This window comes from Eumetopias jubatus, unplaced genomic scaffold (assembly GCF_037043125.1).
Source record: "Eumetopias jubatus isolate StellerSeaLion01/CBP00866 unplaced genomic scaffold, mEumJub1_p1.0 scaffold_10, whole genome shotgun sequence".
Classification (NCBI taxonomy): domain Eukaryota; kingdom Metazoa; phylum Chordata; class Mammalia; order Carnivora; family Otariidae; genus Eumetopias; species Eumetopias jubatus.
Window position 1 is genome coordinate 116,643,346 of NW_028274816.1, and position 20,568 is coordinate 116,663,913.

The 20,568-nt window shown below is 38.1% G+C and overlaps 1 protein-coding gene across 3 annotated transcripts in view; it reads left to right on the forward strand.

Moving 5' to 3' along the window:
- The first annotated feature begins 605 nt into the window (after positions 1-605).
- The window catches only part of INTS2 (integrator complex subunit 2), a 52,942-nt gene continuing 32,979 nt past the window's right edge, over positions 606-20,568 (forward strand). Inside the window, exons 1-11 of one of the 3 annotated variants that reach the window (XM_028109343.2) lie at positions 606-670; positions 1,935-2,241; positions 2,887-3,025; positions 5,194-5,296; positions 6,593-6,706; positions 9,857-9,987; positions 10,240-10,413; positions 13,301-13,527; positions 15,412-15,537; positions 19,254-19,325; positions 19,403-19,517. In XM_028109343.2, the coding sequence (XP_027965144.1) occupies positions 652-670; positions 1,935-2,241; positions 2,887-3,025; positions 5,194-5,296; positions 6,593-6,706; positions 9,857-9,987; positions 10,240-10,413; positions 13,301-13,527; positions 15,412-15,537; positions 19,254-19,325; positions 19,403-19,517 (1,527 nt within the window). In that variant the 5' untranslated portion in view covers positions 606-651. Of the gene's footprint in view, positions 671-822; positions 947-1,934; positions 2,242-2,886; positions 3,026-5,193; positions 5,297-6,592; positions 6,707-9,856; positions 9,988-10,239; positions 10,414-13,300; positions 13,528-15,411; positions 15,538-19,253; positions 19,326-19,402; positions 19,518-20,568 lie in introns of those variants that run through there. The other 2 variants (XM_028109344.2, XM_028109345.2) reach the window with 2 other exon arrangements.

The following is a 20,568-nucleotide window of genomic DNA, read 5'->3' on the forward strand; positions in this document are numbered from 1 at the left end:
CATCTGATAGCTATTACAATACCACTGACTATAATTTCTATGTTGTGAGGGAGTTACTCATCCATAACTAGAAGCCTGTACCTCCCACTCCCCCCTCACCCATTTTTCCCATCCCCTAACCCTTGACCATAAAGTACAGAACCCTGAAAGTAAGATGTTTAACTCCCGACCTTGAGGGTGTGAGGTCAAGAGCGGAAGAAAGCTCAGGAAAATATTAGTTTTTCAATTCACCCAGAAATCCTAGGATTCTAGAACTTTGGTGCTAGGAGGGCAGAGGCAGAGATGGAGATAGTACTGTCTGATTCCATTAAGTGTTCCGGTCAAAGAATAGTGGAAACAACTTTAACATTTCTTTTACATACGTTACTTCATTCAAGCGCCACAAAAATCCTGTGACGATGAAACTGTAGCTCGGAGAGGCTTAAGGACTTAATCGAAAAGGACACAGGTACTAAGTACCCTCTGGAGAAGCACCATTCTAAATCTCCGGGACGAGGGTGGTGTAGTTAGGCTGGGCAACTGCGGGGAGGAAGGGGTGGGGCCGCGCACGCGCACCGTTGCATCAACGCCGACGTCTCTGGGTTTCCTTTCGCAGCCAGCCGTCCTTTCAGTTCAGTACGGTGGCCGACGGGAGCCAGAGGCTGGGGATGAATGAAGGTGCTGGCTGCAGGTTGAAACAGCCCCCTCCGCTTTCCCCTCCCTTCAGCGCGGGTTCTTCCTTTGTGCTTGTGCGGTGTCCCCATACAGTCTATCGCACTGCCAACCCCATTGGTCCCGGCGTCTGGGTTTTTGGTGCCTGGGACGACTCAAGGCACAGCTAGGGTTGGCGAATCGGGATTTTTCGCCTAGGCCCAACTTCGGATCGCGCTCTAGATTTCTACCGCGTCCCGCCTCTAGGGCGTGGAATCCGTGTTGGGTCCCGGGAGGTTGGAGGGCAAATCTTAAGGTATGAAGCTTCCGCCTCTCAGGCTTTAGCGCGTTTCCCGGTCCACGTCGGTCACTGGCTTTACATTTCTCTGCCAGAGGGACTGGTTGGTTCTCGTTAGGCTGAGGGCGAAATCTGTGAGCACACACAGCCTTGGTGCCTCCGCTCCCTCAGCCCGCCCCTCTGTTAAAAGGCCAGCGCCTCTTGCTTAAAAACAAAGTAACGTTTCTGACCACGACTCTGTTAACCCACGATTTTGCTAGTCTGTGGGTTTTAGAGGGGATGGCTTTGCCACCTACTCCCTGCCTTTTTTTTTTTTTTTTTTGGAGGGGGTGGCTTCTGATTACTAGTGAAGACAAATGCTCAAGCGGAACTCATCTTTCTCCCATAGCTAATTGCACCTCCACAGCTGTTTTTCTTTTTCCCCAAGCAACACAAGGGACATTAGGATAGTGTTATGGCCTCCAGAACGTTGATTCTGGCATTGCTTTTGGTTAGTGAGGAGATTTTAGCTTCCATTGACTCGTGGAGGGTGGGAAAGAGAAGCCTAACAATTCTTTACATTTGTTGAGTAGGCATAAAAAACTAAAGAGGTGCGGAAGAAGAACATTCTTTACTACTCATTTTTATTTGCATTGTGGTGCTCAGATGATTGATGCAGTGGAGAAAGTCTTGGACTGAGATTAAGCAGATGGGGATTCAGCGTTGGATTTTGCCACTAGTTAGTCATCACTATATGCCTCTTATTTAATCTCTCTGGGCTTCATATTTCTTTGCAAAATAAGTATTAGAATAGAAGATCCCTAGGGCTGGAGGAGATATTAATGTACTCTGTTTTCTTTCTCAATTTTTAGGTGGGAGTAAAAACACAGGGAGCCTTTAATTGTGCCTGAAACCTAGCCAGCATAGGGGCCTATTAAAGATAAACCACGTTTCTCTGAGTTTTTAAAAAGAGGGGCGTTCATACATGTAGGAATTATACCTGCTTTCTTTTTTTTTTTATCATTAGGATCAACAGTGATAATGGCTGAGTGTACAAGTCTTCAGTTTGTCAGCCCTTTTGCTTTTGAGGCAATGCAGAAGGTGGATGTTGTTCGGTTAGCATCTTTAAGTGATCCGGAATTAAGACTTCTCCTGCCCTGCTTGGTGCGGATGGCGCTCTGTGCGCCTGCTGACCAGAGCCAGAGCTGGGCTCAGGATAAAAAACTGATCCTTCGTCTTCTCTCTGGAGTGGAAGCTGTCAATTCCATTGTTGCGTTGTTGTCTGTGGACTTTCATGCCTTAGAACAGGATGCCAGCAAAGAACAGCAGCTTAGGTAATGTGTTATATAATATGTGGATTGGGATTTACTTAGATTTATCAAAGAACAGGGAATCAAATATTTCTTTGGAGCTTTTAGGACTTTTTATTGGATGCACTTTCCCAGAAAAGACTGAGAATCTAAACTTTGGAGAGCATTTTACCTAGTTCTTTTCTATTTATAGTTAAAATTTTAGGATCTTTTGAGTTCTGTATTCTAAAATGTGTAGAGAGAAGTTGGCTACATATACTGTTGTATTCATGCTAAACTGATTAGATCAATTACTCTCAGTGGGAAGTGGGTAGGGTAAGTTCCCCTAGAATAGAAGTATTTATTGGAATCACCCGGCAGGCTTTTTGAGCTTACATTGATTTCCCAAAAATCTGGGCAGTTGTTTGGTTGGTTCTTCCCTACCCATTGTGAATCCCAATAGCAAGCCATTGTTGTTCATCGAAGTAGGTGTTAACTATCAGTTGGAGTCTTTATATAGGTTGTGAATCCCTGAAATAGGCAAACTAAATAGTATTTCAGAAGTATTACATTCATGAAATGTATGAAAAGAATTCACACATTCTTTTGTAGATTATTTCAACAAAAGATAATTTTATTTCTGTGTCAGTGTTCTCATGATAGTTGTTTTACACATTTGTACTTTATTAGGCATAAACTTGGAGGAGGCAGTGGAGAGAGCATCCTGGTATCACAGCTTCAGCATGGATTGACGTTGGAGTTTGAACACAGTGATTCGCCTCGTCGATTGCGTCTTGTGCTTAGTGAACTGCTGGCAATTATGAACAAGGTGCATTTATTTTAATCACACATCAGAATATGCATGATTTGATGTCTGCACATAGAAAGTAGAAACAGGGGACGCCGGGGTGACTCAGTGTGTTAAGCACTTGCCTTCGCCTCAGGTCATGATCCCCGGGAGCTGGGATCGAGTTCTGCATGGGGCTCCTTGCTCAGTGGGGAGCCTGCTTCTCCCTCTGCCTGCCACTCCCCCTGCTTGTCCTCTGTCTCTGACAAATAAATACATAAAATCTTAAGAAAAAAAAAAGTAGAAACAGGCTAGAAGGCAGGCAAGTTGCATCCTCCTTTACACGTATTTCTATTTGTTTTGAACGTGTTTTCTGTGAAAGGCTTAAAAGGCTGTTAAATGCCTATCTTTCTCTACTATTTTCTCTCATTTATACCTATTCTGCATTTTCTATTGTAGAGAATTTTTTTCTGCATGGACTCCATACAATGGCTTTTTGATATTTAGAAGGGTATATAGCTCAAGACTTCTACAAATTACCAAATTTGATAATATCTTTATAGGGTATGATTTTCCTCATAAAATATTATAAAACATAACTGAAAAATGTATGTGATTCCTTTAGACACTGAATGAGCATTCATTATCTCACATAATCAGTGAATAGGGAATATCAAAGCTGAATTGGATGTGGGATCATTGGCTAGGCTTACTCACTATATGACTGAATTGCAGCTATACACTATTGAAAGCTATTCAACTTTGAATGTCAGCAAAATGATAGATTACTTAGTTCATGGACTTTTGGGTAATTATGATTAATTGAAACTCTGAATTTTAATTTGTGCATGTCGGGGTTCTACTATAAAAATAATTAAGCTGGATCTTCATATTAAGATGGCTTATATATTAAGCCCAGAGTTTCGGAGGCAAAAATTATTTACTCTTAGAATTTCAAGGTCAGTTACTTTATAATAAATAAAGTTTAGTTTTATAAACTGCAGACTGAACAACTCTAAATTCTGTTTCCAAGGAAAATACTGGTGGTGGTTGGGGGGTGCAGTTAGTGCAGTCTTTAAGATATGTTAGAAATCTTTATTTTTAAAAATTTATTTATTTATTTATTTTAAAGATTTTATTTTTTTATTAGAGAGAGAGACAGCGAGAGAGGGAACACAAGCAGGGGTAGTGGGAGAGGGAGACGCAGGCTTCCCGCTGAGCAGGGAGCCTGATGCGGGGCATGATCTGAGCCGAAGGCAGTTGCTTAACCGACTGGACCACTCAGTCGCCCCTATTTATTTGTTTTTTTAATTCAAATATATATGTTAATATCTTTTAAAAAAGGTTTTTGTATTACAAACAGTTATTTCTTTCTATTCTTTTCTACTATATTGATAGCCTTAATTTCAGTCAATATTTTTCCAACACCTTTTTCTTAATATCTAACTTGATGGATCTTGTAAAATAAGTGACCTTTCTCCCCTGGGAGGTTTCCAGTATTTTGGTTCAGAACTCTTCAAATGGGAAGTGTGATGAAGCTGCTGTAGGAAATTTTTAAAAAAGTTAGTAGCTACTTCTGTTGATCTACATGTTTATTTTTTGTTTTTCCTACAGTTCATTTGCAATTGAACATAATTTATATCTGTTATACTGCTTTAAGTTTACCATTTCTTGCCTTTTTTTGAGCTATAACTTAAAAAAAAATTTTTTTTTAATTTTAATTTATTTGTGAGAGAGAGAGAGTACAAGCAAAGGGGGGGAGCAGGGAGATGGAGAAGCAGACTCCTTGCTGAGCAGGGACCCTGATGTGGGACTTGATCCCAGGACCCTGAGATTATGACCTGAGCCGAAGGCAGATGCTTAACTGACTGAGCCACCCGGGCATCCCGAGCTGTAAGTTTTGTAGGTAGCATTCCTGGTTCATTTGTTTGGTTTGTCTTATCTTTAATTCCAGATATCTCCAAATCTTTATATAGAAATAAATTATTGAGACCCATATTGCCATGTCTGAATAATAATTAATGTGACTGTGATTAAAGCGGCTCAAATTTATGAAATACTGCATATTCTGCTGCAGTATATTAATAACATATTTAGAAACGTCTGTAAGCTCAATAAATAATTATAAAAATAGTAAGGGATTTAGTACATTATCTGAAATTAATAGAGTTCATCATTTCTTTTTTCTTTTTCTTTTTTTCTTTTTTAAGGTGTCTGAGTCCAGTGGAGAATTTTTTTTTAAGTCATCTGAGCTGTTTGAGAGTCCAGTGTATTTGGAGGAAGCTGCAGATGTACTTTGTATTTTACAAGCAGGTACTGTAATGACTGCTAAGATACATTACCTTCATAGTTTCTTGTTAAATGGTACTGTGTAACTTCTTAACTTGGAAATTGTGTTATTTTATGTAAATATATATTTTATAAAAATGCACCTTAAAATGTTAAGACAAAAGTGGCTAGTAGTGTGACAATGATTAAGTGAATTATACTATTCCCATAGTATGGCATGTTAAATAGCCATTAACATAGTGTGTTTGAAGGAATTTAATGATCTTTTGGAAAATGGTCATAATCTGTAAGTGAAAAAAACAAAAGGTAAAATGATAAGTAGAATATAATCCCAATTTTGTTTAAAGTTAAGACAAAACCTGTGAGGGGATTGAAATATTTCAAATTATTAACTTTGAATGATTGGATTAGAAAGAGGACATAAAAATGCAAAGATTTTCATGAAAATCCCTCTTGCCCACACTGTCCAGTGTCACAGTGGCAGTGGTGCGTGTTGTGCTTTCCATTGTAGTAGTAGCCACTAGCCACATGTGGTTACGGATTGCTTGAAATATGGCTAGTGGGATTGACTATTTTTTTTAAATTTAATTTGAATTAATTTAAAGATTTTATTTTTTTAAATTTTATTTTTTTTAAAGATTTTATTTATTTATTCATGAGAGACAGAGAGAGAGAAGCAGAGGGAGAAGCAGAGGGAGAAGCAGGCTCCCCACTGAGCAGGGAGCCCGATGCGGGACTCGATCCCAGGACCCTGGGATCATGACCTGAGCCAAAGGCAGACGCTTAACCATCTGAGCCACCCAGGCGCCCAGAAGATTTTATTTTTAAGTTATCTCGGGGCACCTGGGTGGCTCAGTTGTTAAGCGTCTGCCTTCGGCTCAGGTCATGAACCGGGGTCCTGGGATCGAGTCCTGCATTGGGTTCCCTGCCCCTCGGGAAGCCTGCTTCTCCCTCCCTCTCCCACTCCCCCTGCTTGGATTCCCTCTCTCGCTGTGTGTCTCTCTCTCTCTGTCAAATAAATTAAAAAAAAAAAAAATCTTTAAGTTATCTCTACACCCAGGGTGGGGCTCGAATTTGAATTTACAACCCTTAAGACCAGGAGTTGCATGCTCCATCCACTGTGCCAGCCAGGCACCCCAGTTAGTTTAAATAGCCACATGTGGCTGGTGGCTATCCTACTGGACAATTCAGCTCTAGACTATGAAAAGAAAGTACCTTAATTGCCTTTAGATGACATCTGTGAAATGTCCAAAAAATGCTTATGTATAATACAATGAAATATCACTCCTTAGTAGTAACATTGACTTTATTTTCTTGTAGAGCTCCCTTCCCTGCTTCCTATAGTAGATGTAGCTGAAGCCTTGCTACATGTTAGAAATGGTGCCTGGTTCTTATGTCTGTTGGTGGCCAATGTTCCTGATAGTTTTAATGAAGGTAAATATTACTTTAAAATAGGATATTGAAGAAATTTTTTTGGGCAGATACAGGACCTGCTTTTTGAGCTAAGAAGAAATATTTATGTGCTTTTATTTGAGGTTTTATCTTTGGAAAATTTATTAGTGATTATTCATTGTAGAAATGTTGAGAAGATTTCAAAATTGTTTTGAGATTACAAATTTAAGTACGGTGAGTGTGCAAGAAAATTTTTTTGTCACTAGACACCAGTACTATAATAGGACAGTAAAAATATTAAAGAACTAGAAGCTATAAATCTATGTTCATGGAGCAAAGGGAAGAAGACATATATCTGTGAAACATCCAGAGTGCAATGCAAGATAGCATGTAATCAGAAATAGCAGCAATCAAACCCTTTGTGTTTTAGCCTTATTGCTGTCAGTTTGCAGAAAAGTTGAAATTGAGAAAAATCAACTAAAATTTTCACCTCTATTTCAAACTACTACTGATTGGAGATTGTTGTTTGGGTCTGTGTGATATAAAAATGAAAGCATTTTTGAGCAAGGTTGTGAATTGGGAGCTAAAGAGGAAAAAAAACACTGGATGTGGCAGTCATAATTTCTAGTTTTGTCACTCCCTTTTTGGGTAATCATCAAGATACTTATCATATATAAAATGAGATATTAATAATAACGTTTCCCTTACATTTCTAAGAGATTTATTGAATATCACAAGATATATAAAAGTCTTTTGTAAAAACTGTGCTAGTGCTGATTTTCTGTCTATGTGTTTTGTCAGTTACTGAGAGAGGAGTGTTGATGTCTCCAAACAATTTCCTCCAAACAAAATCTCCTTTCATTTTGTCAGTTTTTGCTTCATTAATTTTGGAGCTGTGTTTGGGTCCATGTACATTTAGGATTGTTATATCTTTATGATGAGTTGAGCCTTTTTCTTTTTCATTATGATATGTCCTTCCTTATCCCTGGTAATATACCTTCTTTTGAAGTCTGCTTTATTAATACAGCCATAGCAGCTTACAATTACTGTTTACATGGTATATATCCATCTCTTTGAAAAATCTGTATCTTTAAGGTGGGTTTCCTGTAGACAAGTATAGTTGAATCTTTTTTTTTTTTAATTTAGTTATAGTCTCTGCTTTTTAAATGGAGAGTTTAGACCCTTTACATAGACCATTTAATGTGATTGTTGTGATGGTTGGATTTAAGTATATCATATTGCTATTTGTTTTCTATTTGTTTCTTTTTCCTTTCTTCATTTGGATTGAAATTTTTAGGATTCCATTTTATCTCCACTATTGTCATATTAGCTATACGTCTTTGCTTAATTTTTTCTTTTCATTTTTATTTCTTCATTTGTTGTTGTCAGGTTTAAAGTCTGCATCTTTGGGGCACCTGGGTGGCTCAGTCAGTTAAGTGTCTGACTTTTTTTTTTTTTAAGATTATTTATTTATTTGAGAGAGAGTGTGAGTGGGGAGAGGAGCAGAGGGAGAGGGACAAGCAGACTCTGAGCTGAGTGTGGAGCCCAAGGTGGGGTTTGATCCCACAACCCTGAGATCATGCCTGAGCTGAAATCAAGAGCCGGTCACTCAATTGACTGAGCCACCCAGGTGCCCCAAGCGACCGACTCTTGACCTCAGTTCAGGTCTTGATCTCAGGCTCATGAGTTTAAGTCTTGTGTTGAGCTCCACGCTGGACATGGAGCCTACTTAAGAAAAAATAAATAAAAAAAAAAAAAGTATGCATCTTTAATTTATGGCAGTCTACTTTCAGTGATTTTTCTACCTCTTTACATATAATGTAATATACTTCTATTTCCCCCTCCTGTCCTTTATGCTACTGTTGTCATAGATTTTACTTTGACATGTGTTACAAGACTCAGAATACATAGTTACTACTTTTGCTTTAGCGATTAATTATATATATGTATAAAATTTTATTTTAGAGTGAGAGTGTGAGTGAGGGGAAAAGGACAGAGGGAGAGTGAGAATGAGAAGGAGAGAGAGAATCCTAAGTAGGCTCCACGCTCAACGAGGAACCTGACATGGGGCTCAGTGTCATGACCCTGAGATCATGGACTGAGCCAAAATCAGGTCTGACGCTTCATAGACTGAGCCACCCAAGTGCCCCACTTCTATCCTTTTTATAGCTTCACATTTCCATCTGGTATAATTTCCCTTTAACATGTCTTGCAGGTCAGGTTTGTTGGCAACAAATTTTTCCAGCTTTTCAAGTTTTATTTTTACTTTTTAAAAGATTTTATTTTTAAGTAATCTCTACACCCAAAGAGGGGCTTGAACTTAACCTGGAAATTTTTTTTTTCTTAAAGATTTTATTTATTTATTTGAGAGAGAGAGAGAGAGAGAGCGCACATGAGAGGGGGGAGGGTCAGAGGGAGAAGCAGACCCCCTGCTGAGCAGGGAACCCGATGCGGGACTCCAGGATCATGACCTGAGCCGAAGGCAGTCGCCTAACCAACTGAGCCACCCAGGTGCCCCTTAACCTGGAAATTAAGAGTCACATGCTTTACTGGTTGAGCCAGCCAGGTGCTTCTTTCCAGTTTTTTTTTTAATCTGAAAAAAACAAACCTGATTTTGTCTTCATTCTTCAAAGATATTTTTCACTGAGTATAAAATTTTAGGTTGACATTTTCTTTTAGCTCTTTAAAGATGTCATTCTGTTGTCTGTGGTAGTTTTGATTTCTGCTCCTCTGTGTATAATGTTTGTTTTTTTCTCTGGCTGCTTTTATTTATTTTTTCTTTCTGTCTACTTTTAAGATTTTCTCTTTTCCACTGATTTTCAGAATTTTGATTATGATTGGTCTCAATATGATTTTCTTTGTATTTATCCTGCTTGAGCTTCTGTGATTATAGTTTTTATCAACTTTGAAAAAAATTTCTTCAAATATATTTTTGTCCTCCATTTTCTTTTTCTTTGAGACTGTAATTATATTTGACTACTTGATATTGCCCCACAGGTCACTGTTCATTTTTTAAGTCTCTTTTCATTCTGTGCTTTATTTTAGCCAGTTTCCATTGCTGTGCTTTCAAATTCCCTGATCATTTTCTTCTATAGTGTCTATTCCACATAAATGATTAATTCAAAGGCTGAAGAAATTGTTTCTAACATCTTACTTGAAAGCTTAAAGTAATAGTGGCTATTAAATGTTCAGTTTGCAGGGGTCTGATAAAAAATGGAGAACGACAAGATGAAGAAAGTCTTGGAGGAAGGCGCAGGACAGATGCACTACGCTTCTTATGTAAAATGAATCCCTCTCAGGCCCTCAAAGTTCGAGGGATGGTGGTAGGAGATCTTATTATTTTTATGACACAAAAGCCTTTGTATTATGATCAGAAATTTTCCCAGGGTGGTTTTAGAGTCTTGTAGCAATTTGGAATTATATACTGGATATATTATTACCATCCTCTCTGGGTTTTTATGTTTTGGGATATGCCTTCTTCTAAACTTTAGAAGCTTTAAAACATCTAAACACTGAAGTGTCCTGGCCCCTTTCCTTATGATTCTCAGTTCAGTTTGTTTTCTTTGCTGTGTTAGGTGGAAGAATGTCACTTGCCAGGGCTTGGAGTGGCTTTGACGTTGGATCATACTAAAAATGAAGCTAGTGAAGATGGAGTGAGTGACTTGGTTTGTTTTGTTAGCGGTTTGCTTCTTGGAATAAATGCGAAAGTCCGGACTTGGTTTGGAACTTTTATCCGAAATGGACAGCAGGTGAGGGTTTAAAGATCTTATAGGCTAAGAATCAGGATATTTTGGCAACTAGTAAAAGAGAAAGAAACACTTTTAGAATGATGTCATTAGAGCAGTGGTTCTCAATACTTCTAGTCTCAGGAACTCCTGACTTTTTAAATCCTGGGGGTTACTAAAGAGCTTTTGTTTATGTGCTTTTATCTGTTGATATTTAACATATTAGGAACGAAAACTGAGGGCGCCTGGGTGGCTCAGCATTAGGCATCTGCCTTCAGCTTGGGTCGTGGTCCCAGGGTCCTGGGATCGAGCCCCACATGGGGCTCCCTGCTTAGCGGGAAGCCTGCTTCTCCCTCTCCCACTTCCCCTGCTTGTGTTCCCTCTCTCACTGTGTCTCTGTCAAATAAATAAATAAAAATCTTAAAAAAAAAAAGAAATGAAAACTGAAAACTTTGAAATATTTACTTAATTCACTTATTTTTATTTTTTTATTTTTAAAGATTTTATTTATTTATTTGAAAGAGAGAGAGAGTGAGAAGGAGCAGGGAGGAGGGAGAGGGAGAAGCAGACTCTCTGCTGAGCAGGGAGCCCGATGTGGGGCTTGACCCCAGAACTCCGGGATCATGACCTGAGCCAAAGGCAGACACTTAACCAACTGAACCACCCAGGCACCTCTACTTAATTCATTTAAAAATAATAACTGTATTAAATATGAACATATTTTTAATGAAAAATAACCATATTTTCCAAAAATTTAGTGAGAAGAGTAGTATTGTTTTACATTTTTGCAAATCTCTTTAATGTCTGGCTTAATAGAACCTTTGGAAAGCTATATTGTACGCTTGTGAGAAAATGAGAATAGAAGCGGCCAATAATGTTTAAGGAAATGTTTTTGACCTCTGGACCCTCTGAAAGAGTTTTGGGAATCTCTAGGGTTCTGGGTTAGATTTGTCATCAGAATAAGTTATTATAGTCTGTAATTTTAATAGATATTTTTTATTGTAAAATACACATGACATGAAATTTACTGTTTTAATCCTTTCTAAGTCTGTGGTTCAGTGGCATTCACAATATCTTGCAACCATCATCACTCTTCATTTTCAGAACTTTTTCATCATCTCAAACAGAAACTCTGTACCCATTGAATAATAATTCCCCATTCCTCCTTTCTTCCAGCCCCTGGTAACTTTTTTCTACTTTTTATCTCTATGAATTTGACTGTTCTAGGTACCTCATATAAGTGGAATCACACAGTATTTCTCTTTTTGAGTTTGGCTTGTTTTAGTTATCATAATGTTTTCTTTTTTTTTTTAATTTTATTTACTTATTTGACAGAGAGAGACACAGCGAGAAAGGGAACACAAGCAGGGGGAGTGGGAGAGGGAGAACCAGGCTTCCCCACAGAGCAGGGAGCCCGATGCGGGCCTCGATCTCAGGACCCTGGGATCATGACCCGGGCTGAAGGCAGACGCTTAACTGACTGAGCCACCCAGGCACCCTATCATAATGTTTTCAAAGTCCATGCATGTTGTACCATATATCAGAATTTCTTTCTTTTTCAAGGCTGAATATTATTCCATTGTATGTATATACAAATATTATTTGTTTATTCATCTATTGATGAATGTGTATTATTTTGCAACAGTTTTTAAATTATAAGAAATTTTACTTTTTCAAAGAACATTTCGTGGTGGAGCACCTGGGTGGCTCAGTCAGTTAAGCGTCTGCCTTTGGCTCAGGTCATGATCTCAGGGTCCTAGGATCGAGCCCCACATTGGACTCCCAGTTTAGCAGGGTGTCTGCTTCTCCGTCTCCCTCTGTCCCTCTGTCTCTCAAAATAAACAAATAAAATCTTAAAAAAAAAAAAAACATTTCATGGTAACTCTGTAAATAGAGTTTCTATGAAGGACTCTGTGCAGACTGATTTTTATCTTGTTGAAATCAGTGAATTAGACAGTACTGCCTGGTCCTCCAGTCATTTTTTTATGCTACTGGCTCACCATACTTTTCTATATTCCAAATTCTACTTTATTTCTAGCCCATTTGAGAACAATTTTTTTTTTTTTGAGAACTAATTTAAGCTTTGCTTAAGGGAAGTGAACATTTATTGTACGCTTTCTATATGTCAGGCACTGTGTTAAGCACTTTGGTATGTTCATCTTGTTTGTAATTGTCCTTTGTGTGCAGTAAATTTCTCTTATTTATACCTAATCCTATTAAAAATGCAGGCTTATTATATTTTACTTAGAAACATTCTAAAAATGACTAATGTTTGCCTGGTTTTTTACAGTTTAGAACTGCTTTCATATGTATTTTTTTGTTCATTCATCAGTATAAAAGATACTGAGTGCTTGCTATGTGTAAGGCACAGTGGTAGGCCCTGCCAAGTAATAGATGACTAAGACATCCTTGCTTGAAGAACTGTGAGGGTGATAGATTTGTAAACTCCTAATTACAACACCCTTGGGAGTTAAATATTATTAATAAAATACTCACTTCCTTGTCATTAAGGAAAGTGGGGTTCAGAGAGGTAAGCATACATAATCAATGGCTAAGTTATTGTTTAAACCCAAGATGTTCTGTCTCCAAAATCTGAGCACTTTCTACTGTATCAGAGATGACTCCTTTAGTCATTATGTATTTGCAAGTTTAATGTTTAACCATTTAAATGATAGTTTACAGTTCAAATTGTCATTAATTTAGTGTTTTCTGTGCAGCCAATCCAGATTAAGGTGAGTATTCTTCAAAGGAATCAGTGAATTTTGAGTTTGCTCATTTGGTTAAAATGAGATTCTGCAGTTCTGACAGCCTCTTCAAATGGGTCGGTTTTAAATGTTTAACGGGGGAGTTTCGTTTGAGCATCCTTAAGTGCTCCATGCTTCCTTCCTTTTGTGGTCCATATTTTTTACAGAGAAAAAGAGAGACCAGTAGTTCTGTCCTTTGGCAAATGAGAAGGCAGCTTCTTCTGGAGTTGATGGGCATTCTTCCCACAGTAAGAAGTACCCGCATTGTGGAAGAAGCTGATGTGGAGATGGAGCCCAGTGTGTCTGTGTATTCGGGGCTGAAAGAAGAGCATGTTGTGAAAGCCAGTGCGCTCTTACGTCTGTACTGTGCTTTGATGGGGATCGCTGGACTCAAGTATTCAATAATTTGATATTTTACCTTTTTATCATTTTACTTTCTTGTTTCTAATCCCAAGAAAGTGAGCCAAAGGCCTTTTATTCTGAGGATTTGGGTTTTCTGTTGGGCTTAGGCAGTGGGCTGGCCTATATTAAGAATAAAGTCCTAAGGCAAAAACGTTCCCAGGGGGGATGTATCCATCTATTTTTGTCGGATTGTAAATAGAATTATGTGGATATGGGAGGGGCCAGAGCAGTTTAAGAAAACCTGTGACTTTACCACAGCTTGACTAAAGTGAATGATATGTGAGTGATACTTTATTGAGCCCATGCAGCTAGTTGAAGTAAATCTCTCCTGTTTCCTTTCACAACTGAGATCACAGATTATTTAAAATTGATATGTAGTGATTATTAAGCACAAGGTTTCTTATGGAGTCAGTGCACTACATCCTTTTGAATAATGATCTCAACCGTTGTACATACAGTCCTCACTTTGCATGTCTCTGAATTTCACTAACTTAAACTTAGCGTTGGCTTAGTTAAATAACACTGTTCCCTCAACAGCTAATATATCAGTTACCGTGATACATTGACGAAATAATTGTATGATATACAAATTTTGCCGAGAGCTCTTCAAGCCACAAGACGCTCTGTGAATAGCAGACGCACCTCATTTCTTTTAAAGTTGTTGGGGACCAGTCACTGCCAATCTATTACTCAGCTGATGAACAGACAGGAAAGTGCAGAGTTGTACTGTTGCCTTGTCTCAGTGATAGACCCATGTGTCATTTGACAAAAATAATTGAAAGAAGAAATTGGCCAAGAAAGATGAATGTGTAGCAAAGAAACGAGGGTGGTAACACTGGAAGTGGCATTTGAACCAAACATAAATGGAATAGCTGATCATGACAATGTCGATGCAGCTGCCATTTGAGAAACCCTAGATACATAGCAGAAGAACTTAGTGAAGGTGCCCTTGTCAACATGATTGAGGAAAGTCATTGTGAAAAAAAGGATGACGCCCCAGAGGAGGTGATTCTGGCAAAAATCTTCACATTAAAGGAACTCTTAGATATTCCATGACTGAACATAACAAAGGATAAAATGTTGGAATTAGATCTGAACTTAGAAAGGGAGATGACAGTTCATCAAGGCGTGAGAAAGAGGTTCACTCCACATTATAAGATATACAATGAGAGGGGCGCCTGGGTGGCTCAGTCGGTTAGGTGGCTGCCTTCGGGTCACGTCATGATCCCAGGGTCCTGGGATTGAGCCCCGCATCGGGCTCCCTGCTTAGCAGAAAGCCTGCTTCTCCCTTTCCCTCTGCCTGCCCCTCTGCCTACCTGTGCTCTCTGTCTTTCTGTCAAATAAATAAATAAAAAATATCTTAAAAAAAAAAAGATATACAATGAGAACAAAGCAAGGGCTTTTCAAACTATTCTTGATAAATTAAGAAAAAAACCACTTTAATTCCCAGTGTTTGTAATATTTTCAACTATAGAGCACTATATAAATATTTGCTGTTTTTTTTTCACTTCCCTATGCATTATGACTGACAGAGTTTTTGACGTTTTGGCAAATTTTAAAGGTCATGAACATTTAACTTTCCCCATTGGTTATTTCAATCAAGATGCATAGTTTCAGCTTGCATAGTTATTTTTATGGTCCCACACTACTGTGCCAAGTGAGGATTGCGTGTATTTGTGTCTGAGGAAAAGCCCTCGTTGTAAGCTCAACAGTTCTGCTTTTAATGATTTAAAGTATTAAAGATTTTATAAATAGGAAGGTATCATTATAAAGCTCAGAATTTATATCTGAAAAGTTAAACTCTTGGGAAGTTCCTTTTTCTCCCTTCCTCTCTCAACTAACAAAAGTAAAGCCTAATAATATATCCCTTTTTTAGACCAACTGAAGAAGAAGCTGAGCAATTGCTGCAGTTGATGACAAGCCGTCCTCCTGCTACGCCAGCTGGAGTTCGCTTCGTTTCGCTTTCCTTTTGTATGCTGCTGGCCTTTTCTACACTTGTCAGGTACTTTTCTATATAGGTTGCTGTTTTCTGAGGGTCTGCTTTTGTTTATTGAAATGCACGTATAGCATTAATTGAGAGCTTACTAGAAAAATTGGTCTAGGAATGGTAGGTGGTATTATCTTTTAGTAAATGGCCTCAGTAGCATCTGCTGTATGCCAGTTGAAGGAGTCATTCTGGTTCTTCAAGATTTGGTAATGCGAAGAGCAGTCCCTATTCCCTTCCATCCTGTTGCCCTTCCCTCAAGGCGACTTCTTTCAACTTTCTTCAGTTCTTTTAGCTGATTCTTTTGGTTTTTATTTCCACATCTTTAAATAACATGTTCGTATTTGCCATGTTTTTGATTTTTCGATTTTAGGAGTAATCGTTGATTTCCTACAATGAGAGATGAGGAATTAGTTGTCTCCTTCTTGTCTTCCCCCCAGAGTATCTACATATCCTTTCCATCTTCCCATTGTCCCAGTACGGTTATATTGCAAGTTTGCTTTGACAAATATATAGTTGTTCAGATTGTCTCTCCTGGGGGCTCAGCCACACAGTAGATGATAACTTTTCTTCTGCAAAACTTGTTTTTTGTCTTAATAATTATCCTGTGTTTTGTTTGTTTGGTTTTCATTTGCTCTTTATTCTGTGTACTTACTTTGATGCAACTTCAAGCTCTGCCAATCTGAACCTCCTCTCAAGATATTCAGGCTCCTTCTTCTTCTTTTTTTTTTTTTTAAGATTTTATTTATTTGACAGAGAGAGACACAGCGAGAGAGGGAACACAAGCAGGGGGAGTGGGAGCGGGAGAAGCAGGCTCCCCGCTGAGCAGGGAGCCCGATGCGGGGCTCGATCCCAGGACCCTGGGATCATGACCTGAGCCGAAGGCAGCCGCTCAACCGACTGAGCCACCGAGGGGCCCCTCCAAAACCATCTCTTACTTGGATATTGGACTTTCTGAAATGATTATCTTATTTTCTTACCCTTTCCTCTTTTCCTTATCTTTGTCTTGTTCTACTTTTTAAGAAACAGCTTAGTTGAGAGACCATTTACATACCATACAATTTGCCCATTTTAAAATGTACAATTCAGTAGTTTTAAGTATATCTACAAAGTTGTACAACCATTACCACAATCTGATTTTAGAACATTTTTATCACTCTGAAAAGATACTGCTCATTCTACCTTCAAGGATTTGTTTTCAACTTCTAATCCTCTGTCACTTCTGATATCTAAGAGCTCTTTTTTGTTTTCTGGTTATTTCTTCTGTACGGTAGCTGTTGCTTCATGGTGGCATGATTTTTCTGATATTAATCATGATGATTGAAGTTTTATTAGTATTGTTGCTTTTCTCTAAGTTTTTTTTTTTTCCTGCGTTTTTTGGTCTCTATTTTTCAAGTTAGAAATTTTTTTTCAGGGCTTTGATCATTCTTGATTGTTTATATTTAAGAGTAGGAGGGGTGCCTGGGTGGCTCAGGCAGTTGAGGGTCCGGCTCTTGATTTCAGCTCAGGTCATGATCTCAGGGTTGTGAAATCCAGCCTCACATCAGGCTTTGCGCTCAGCGGGGAGTCAGCTTGAGATTCTTTCCCCTGTGCCTCCCCCTCATTCCTGTGTGCTTTCTCTCTCTCAAATAAATAAATAAATCTTAAAAAAAAAAAAAGAGTAAGGAACTAAAAAGCAGATTGAATCTTTTAATGCATAGGTGGCTCTTTCGGAAACTCTTGGGCTTATTACATTCTTAGAGAAGACTTTTGTCTTGCCTGGGGAGTAAAGCCCTGAAAAGAAACCCATAAACAAAGTTAAAAAGTGAGGGTTAAGGGCTAGGGATCTAAACCTGCAGTATAATCATTCACTTAATTCTACTTTTAGAATGGTGTCCCAGATATCCCTGGTTGATCCTCAGTTCAGAGACATCCTCTTTCACCATCTCCAGAGCACAAATCTCCAGTCTTCTCTCTGCTGGGGGATGGGGATTCATCTAATTGTGTCAAATGGAGGAGGTGATCTGGAGGTCTACTCCTATATAGACTGTTGATCTTTTTAATTTAGTCTGTTTTCACTCTCCCTCCCAGAAATGCCTGGAGCTGTCAGTTCCTGAGCTCTTTGGGGATGCTGTGGTATAAAGTGGATTAGCTTTTCCCTCATGTTAGTTTAGTATTCTGCTTTCTTGAGTCTGCTGAGTTAGTTACCACTCTTCAGAATGTGCTCTCGCTCCTAGTAGTTTGTGTTGTCGTTCCTCAGTATCATCTTATGCATTTATGCCTTTTGGGAAAATCCCTTTAATGTAGTTTGGAGTTCTAGGAAGGTGTGAAATTAGGTAATAGAATCAAGTGCTTTCCTTTCTCTTTACCTGAAGTAATTGCTAAACATTATCTTTAATCTTCATTACTTCTAGAAGGTGGGTATTTCTATCTGTATTTTTGGATAGGAGAGTTAAAGTTTAGAAGGATCATTTAAATTTCTTGTTTGAGATCTCATTACCAATAATTAATAGAGTTAGGATTCCTCCTGAGCTCTGCCTTGCTCTAAAGGCTGTTATCTTTCTATTATGTAATGCTGTCTTTTATTAGTGGAATGGTTTAGCTATAGTTGAGAATGACCTTTTAAATTTTCTTAGCATGGGATAGCAGGCTTTTCAGTTGCTTTTTGTTTTACCCATTTACACTGCAGTGAAGTAGAAGAAAATCAAAATTATTTTCACAAGTCAAAGTTGACTTGTACCTTTTAATGTAAGTCTTGGAATTCCTTTTAAAAACATTGTTAATCATTTTTTATGTCTCATGAACCCATAGATCTTTTTTCTTGTTCTTTGAATAGTGATCACTTACTTCTCTATAATTTTGAGTTCTGCTCAAAATGTTTCTGTAAGGGGCTCCCGGGTGGCTCAGTTGTTAAGCATCTGCCTTCGGCTCAGGTCATGATCCCAGGGTCCTGGGATCAAGCCCCGCATCGGGCTCCCTGCTCAGCGGGTGCTCAGCGGGAAGCCTGCTTCTCCCTCTCCCACTCCCCCTGCTTGGGTTCCCTCTACCGCTGTGTCTCTCTGTCAAATAAATTAAAAAAAAAACTTAAAAAAATGTTTCTGTAAATTAAATTTTATTTTCCTTGGGTGCCTGGGTGTCTCAGATGGTTAAGCCTCTGCCTTCAGCTCAGGTCATGATCCCAGAGTCCTGGGATTGAGTCTCACATCTGGCTCCCTTCTCAGCGGAGAGCCTGCTTCTCCTCTCCCTCTGCAACTCCCCCTGCTCATGCTCTCTCTCTCTATCTCTCTGTCTCAAATGAATAAAAAAAAAATTTTTTTTTTAAATTTATTTTCCTTGGAACTGCTCTACTACTCAGTTTGTGACTTCTTGATGACTGCTTTAACTCTAGATTTTTTTCATATGAAATATTAACCGTTAATACAGTTCTTCTACCATTTTAATCCCAGAAGGTCTTTGCTTTTCTAAAAAATGAGAGGAATTTCACTCCAACTTGCAGATGCAGTAATTAAGCCTTTGAGAGGGTTTTACTGTTCACATTCATAAAGAAAAGCAAAAGGCCCTTATTCTTCATCTCTGGAACTACTTCATATTTCATTGACAGTTAATGGCCACTTCAACAAGCAATTAATTTGAATTGATATTTCAAAATAGGAAGGAAAAAATAATTTCTGCTAAAAATAATTCCAGAATGTTTTCTCATTCTTATGCTAGTATACCTGGTTTAAGCCAGTGACTTTTTTGTATGTTTTATATAGTACACCTGAACAGGAGCAGCTAATGGTAGTGTGGCTAAGTTGGATGATAAAAGAAGAAGCATATTTTGAAAGGTAAGATGACTTAATTTGTTGCAGTTAGTGTTTCTTATCCTCTTTGGAAATTCATATTTTCTTTTTTGTTTCAACAGTACTTCTGGTGTCTCTGCTTCTTTTGGGGAGATGTTGTTATTGGTTGCTATGTACTTTCATAGCAACCAACTTAGTGCTATCATTGACTTGGTCTGTTCCACTTTGGGGATGAAGGTAATTTTCTTTTATCTTCTTTCTAAGGAAGGTAGTTCTAAGCTGGGTGGTTTTTTTTTGTAGTGTACAGTACATTTTGTTTCCATTTTGAAGTAATTTTAGTTTAACAGTTTAAAATTTTGTCAGGAGCTCTTAGAAAAAATATATATTATGAAAACATTTATTTACAAGAATAAAAGATGTTCAATATAGAAAGTTGTGAAAACCCAAAATATAGAAAGCTTGGATAACACAAAAGAAAGGAAGAATATTATTTCATTGTTCATTGTTCCAGATATCAAGTATACTACTGTTAACATTCTTGTGTCTGTTCTTCCTTTACACTGGTATATATATTTTGTATATATTTAAAGAACTTAACTAATATATGATGACATTTCCTCAGTAAATGTTCTTTAAAGATTTTTATTTATTTGAGAAAGAGAGCAAGAGAGAGAGAGCACGAGCAGGGTGAGGGGCAGAGGGAGAAGCAGACTCAGCACGGAGCAGGGAGCCTGATTAAATGTTCTAATACAATATAATTCTCATTGATTGTATCGTAGTCCATCTCATGCACCAATCATGACTTTCTTAATGGATCCTTTCTTATTTGCTATGTAAATTTTCTAGTTTTTGAATGGTGCTTAGATGGTTATCCTTATTTACATAAATATATACAGAGGCACTCACATATGTTTATCTTTAAACAGTTTTTTTTTTTTTTTAAGTAATCTCTACACCCAACGTAGGCCTTGAACTCAGGACCCCGAGATCAAGAGTTGCATGCTCTACCAACTGAGCCAGGCGGGCGCTTCCTTTAAACAGTTTTTGGATTAGCTCCTTAGGAAAAAGTTCTAGAAGGCAGTTACTAAGTAAAAAAAAATATAATGATATTAAGGTGTTTAATGAGTATTGCCATATACCTTTAAGAAAGATTATACCAGTTTAACTGTTCTCACCAGTGAATGAGAGTGCCAATTAACTGGACTCTCACCATCACTGGGCATTACCATTCTTTTTAATCTTTACAATTTTGATTGATGAAAGATGATCTCACTTATTTTGCATTTCA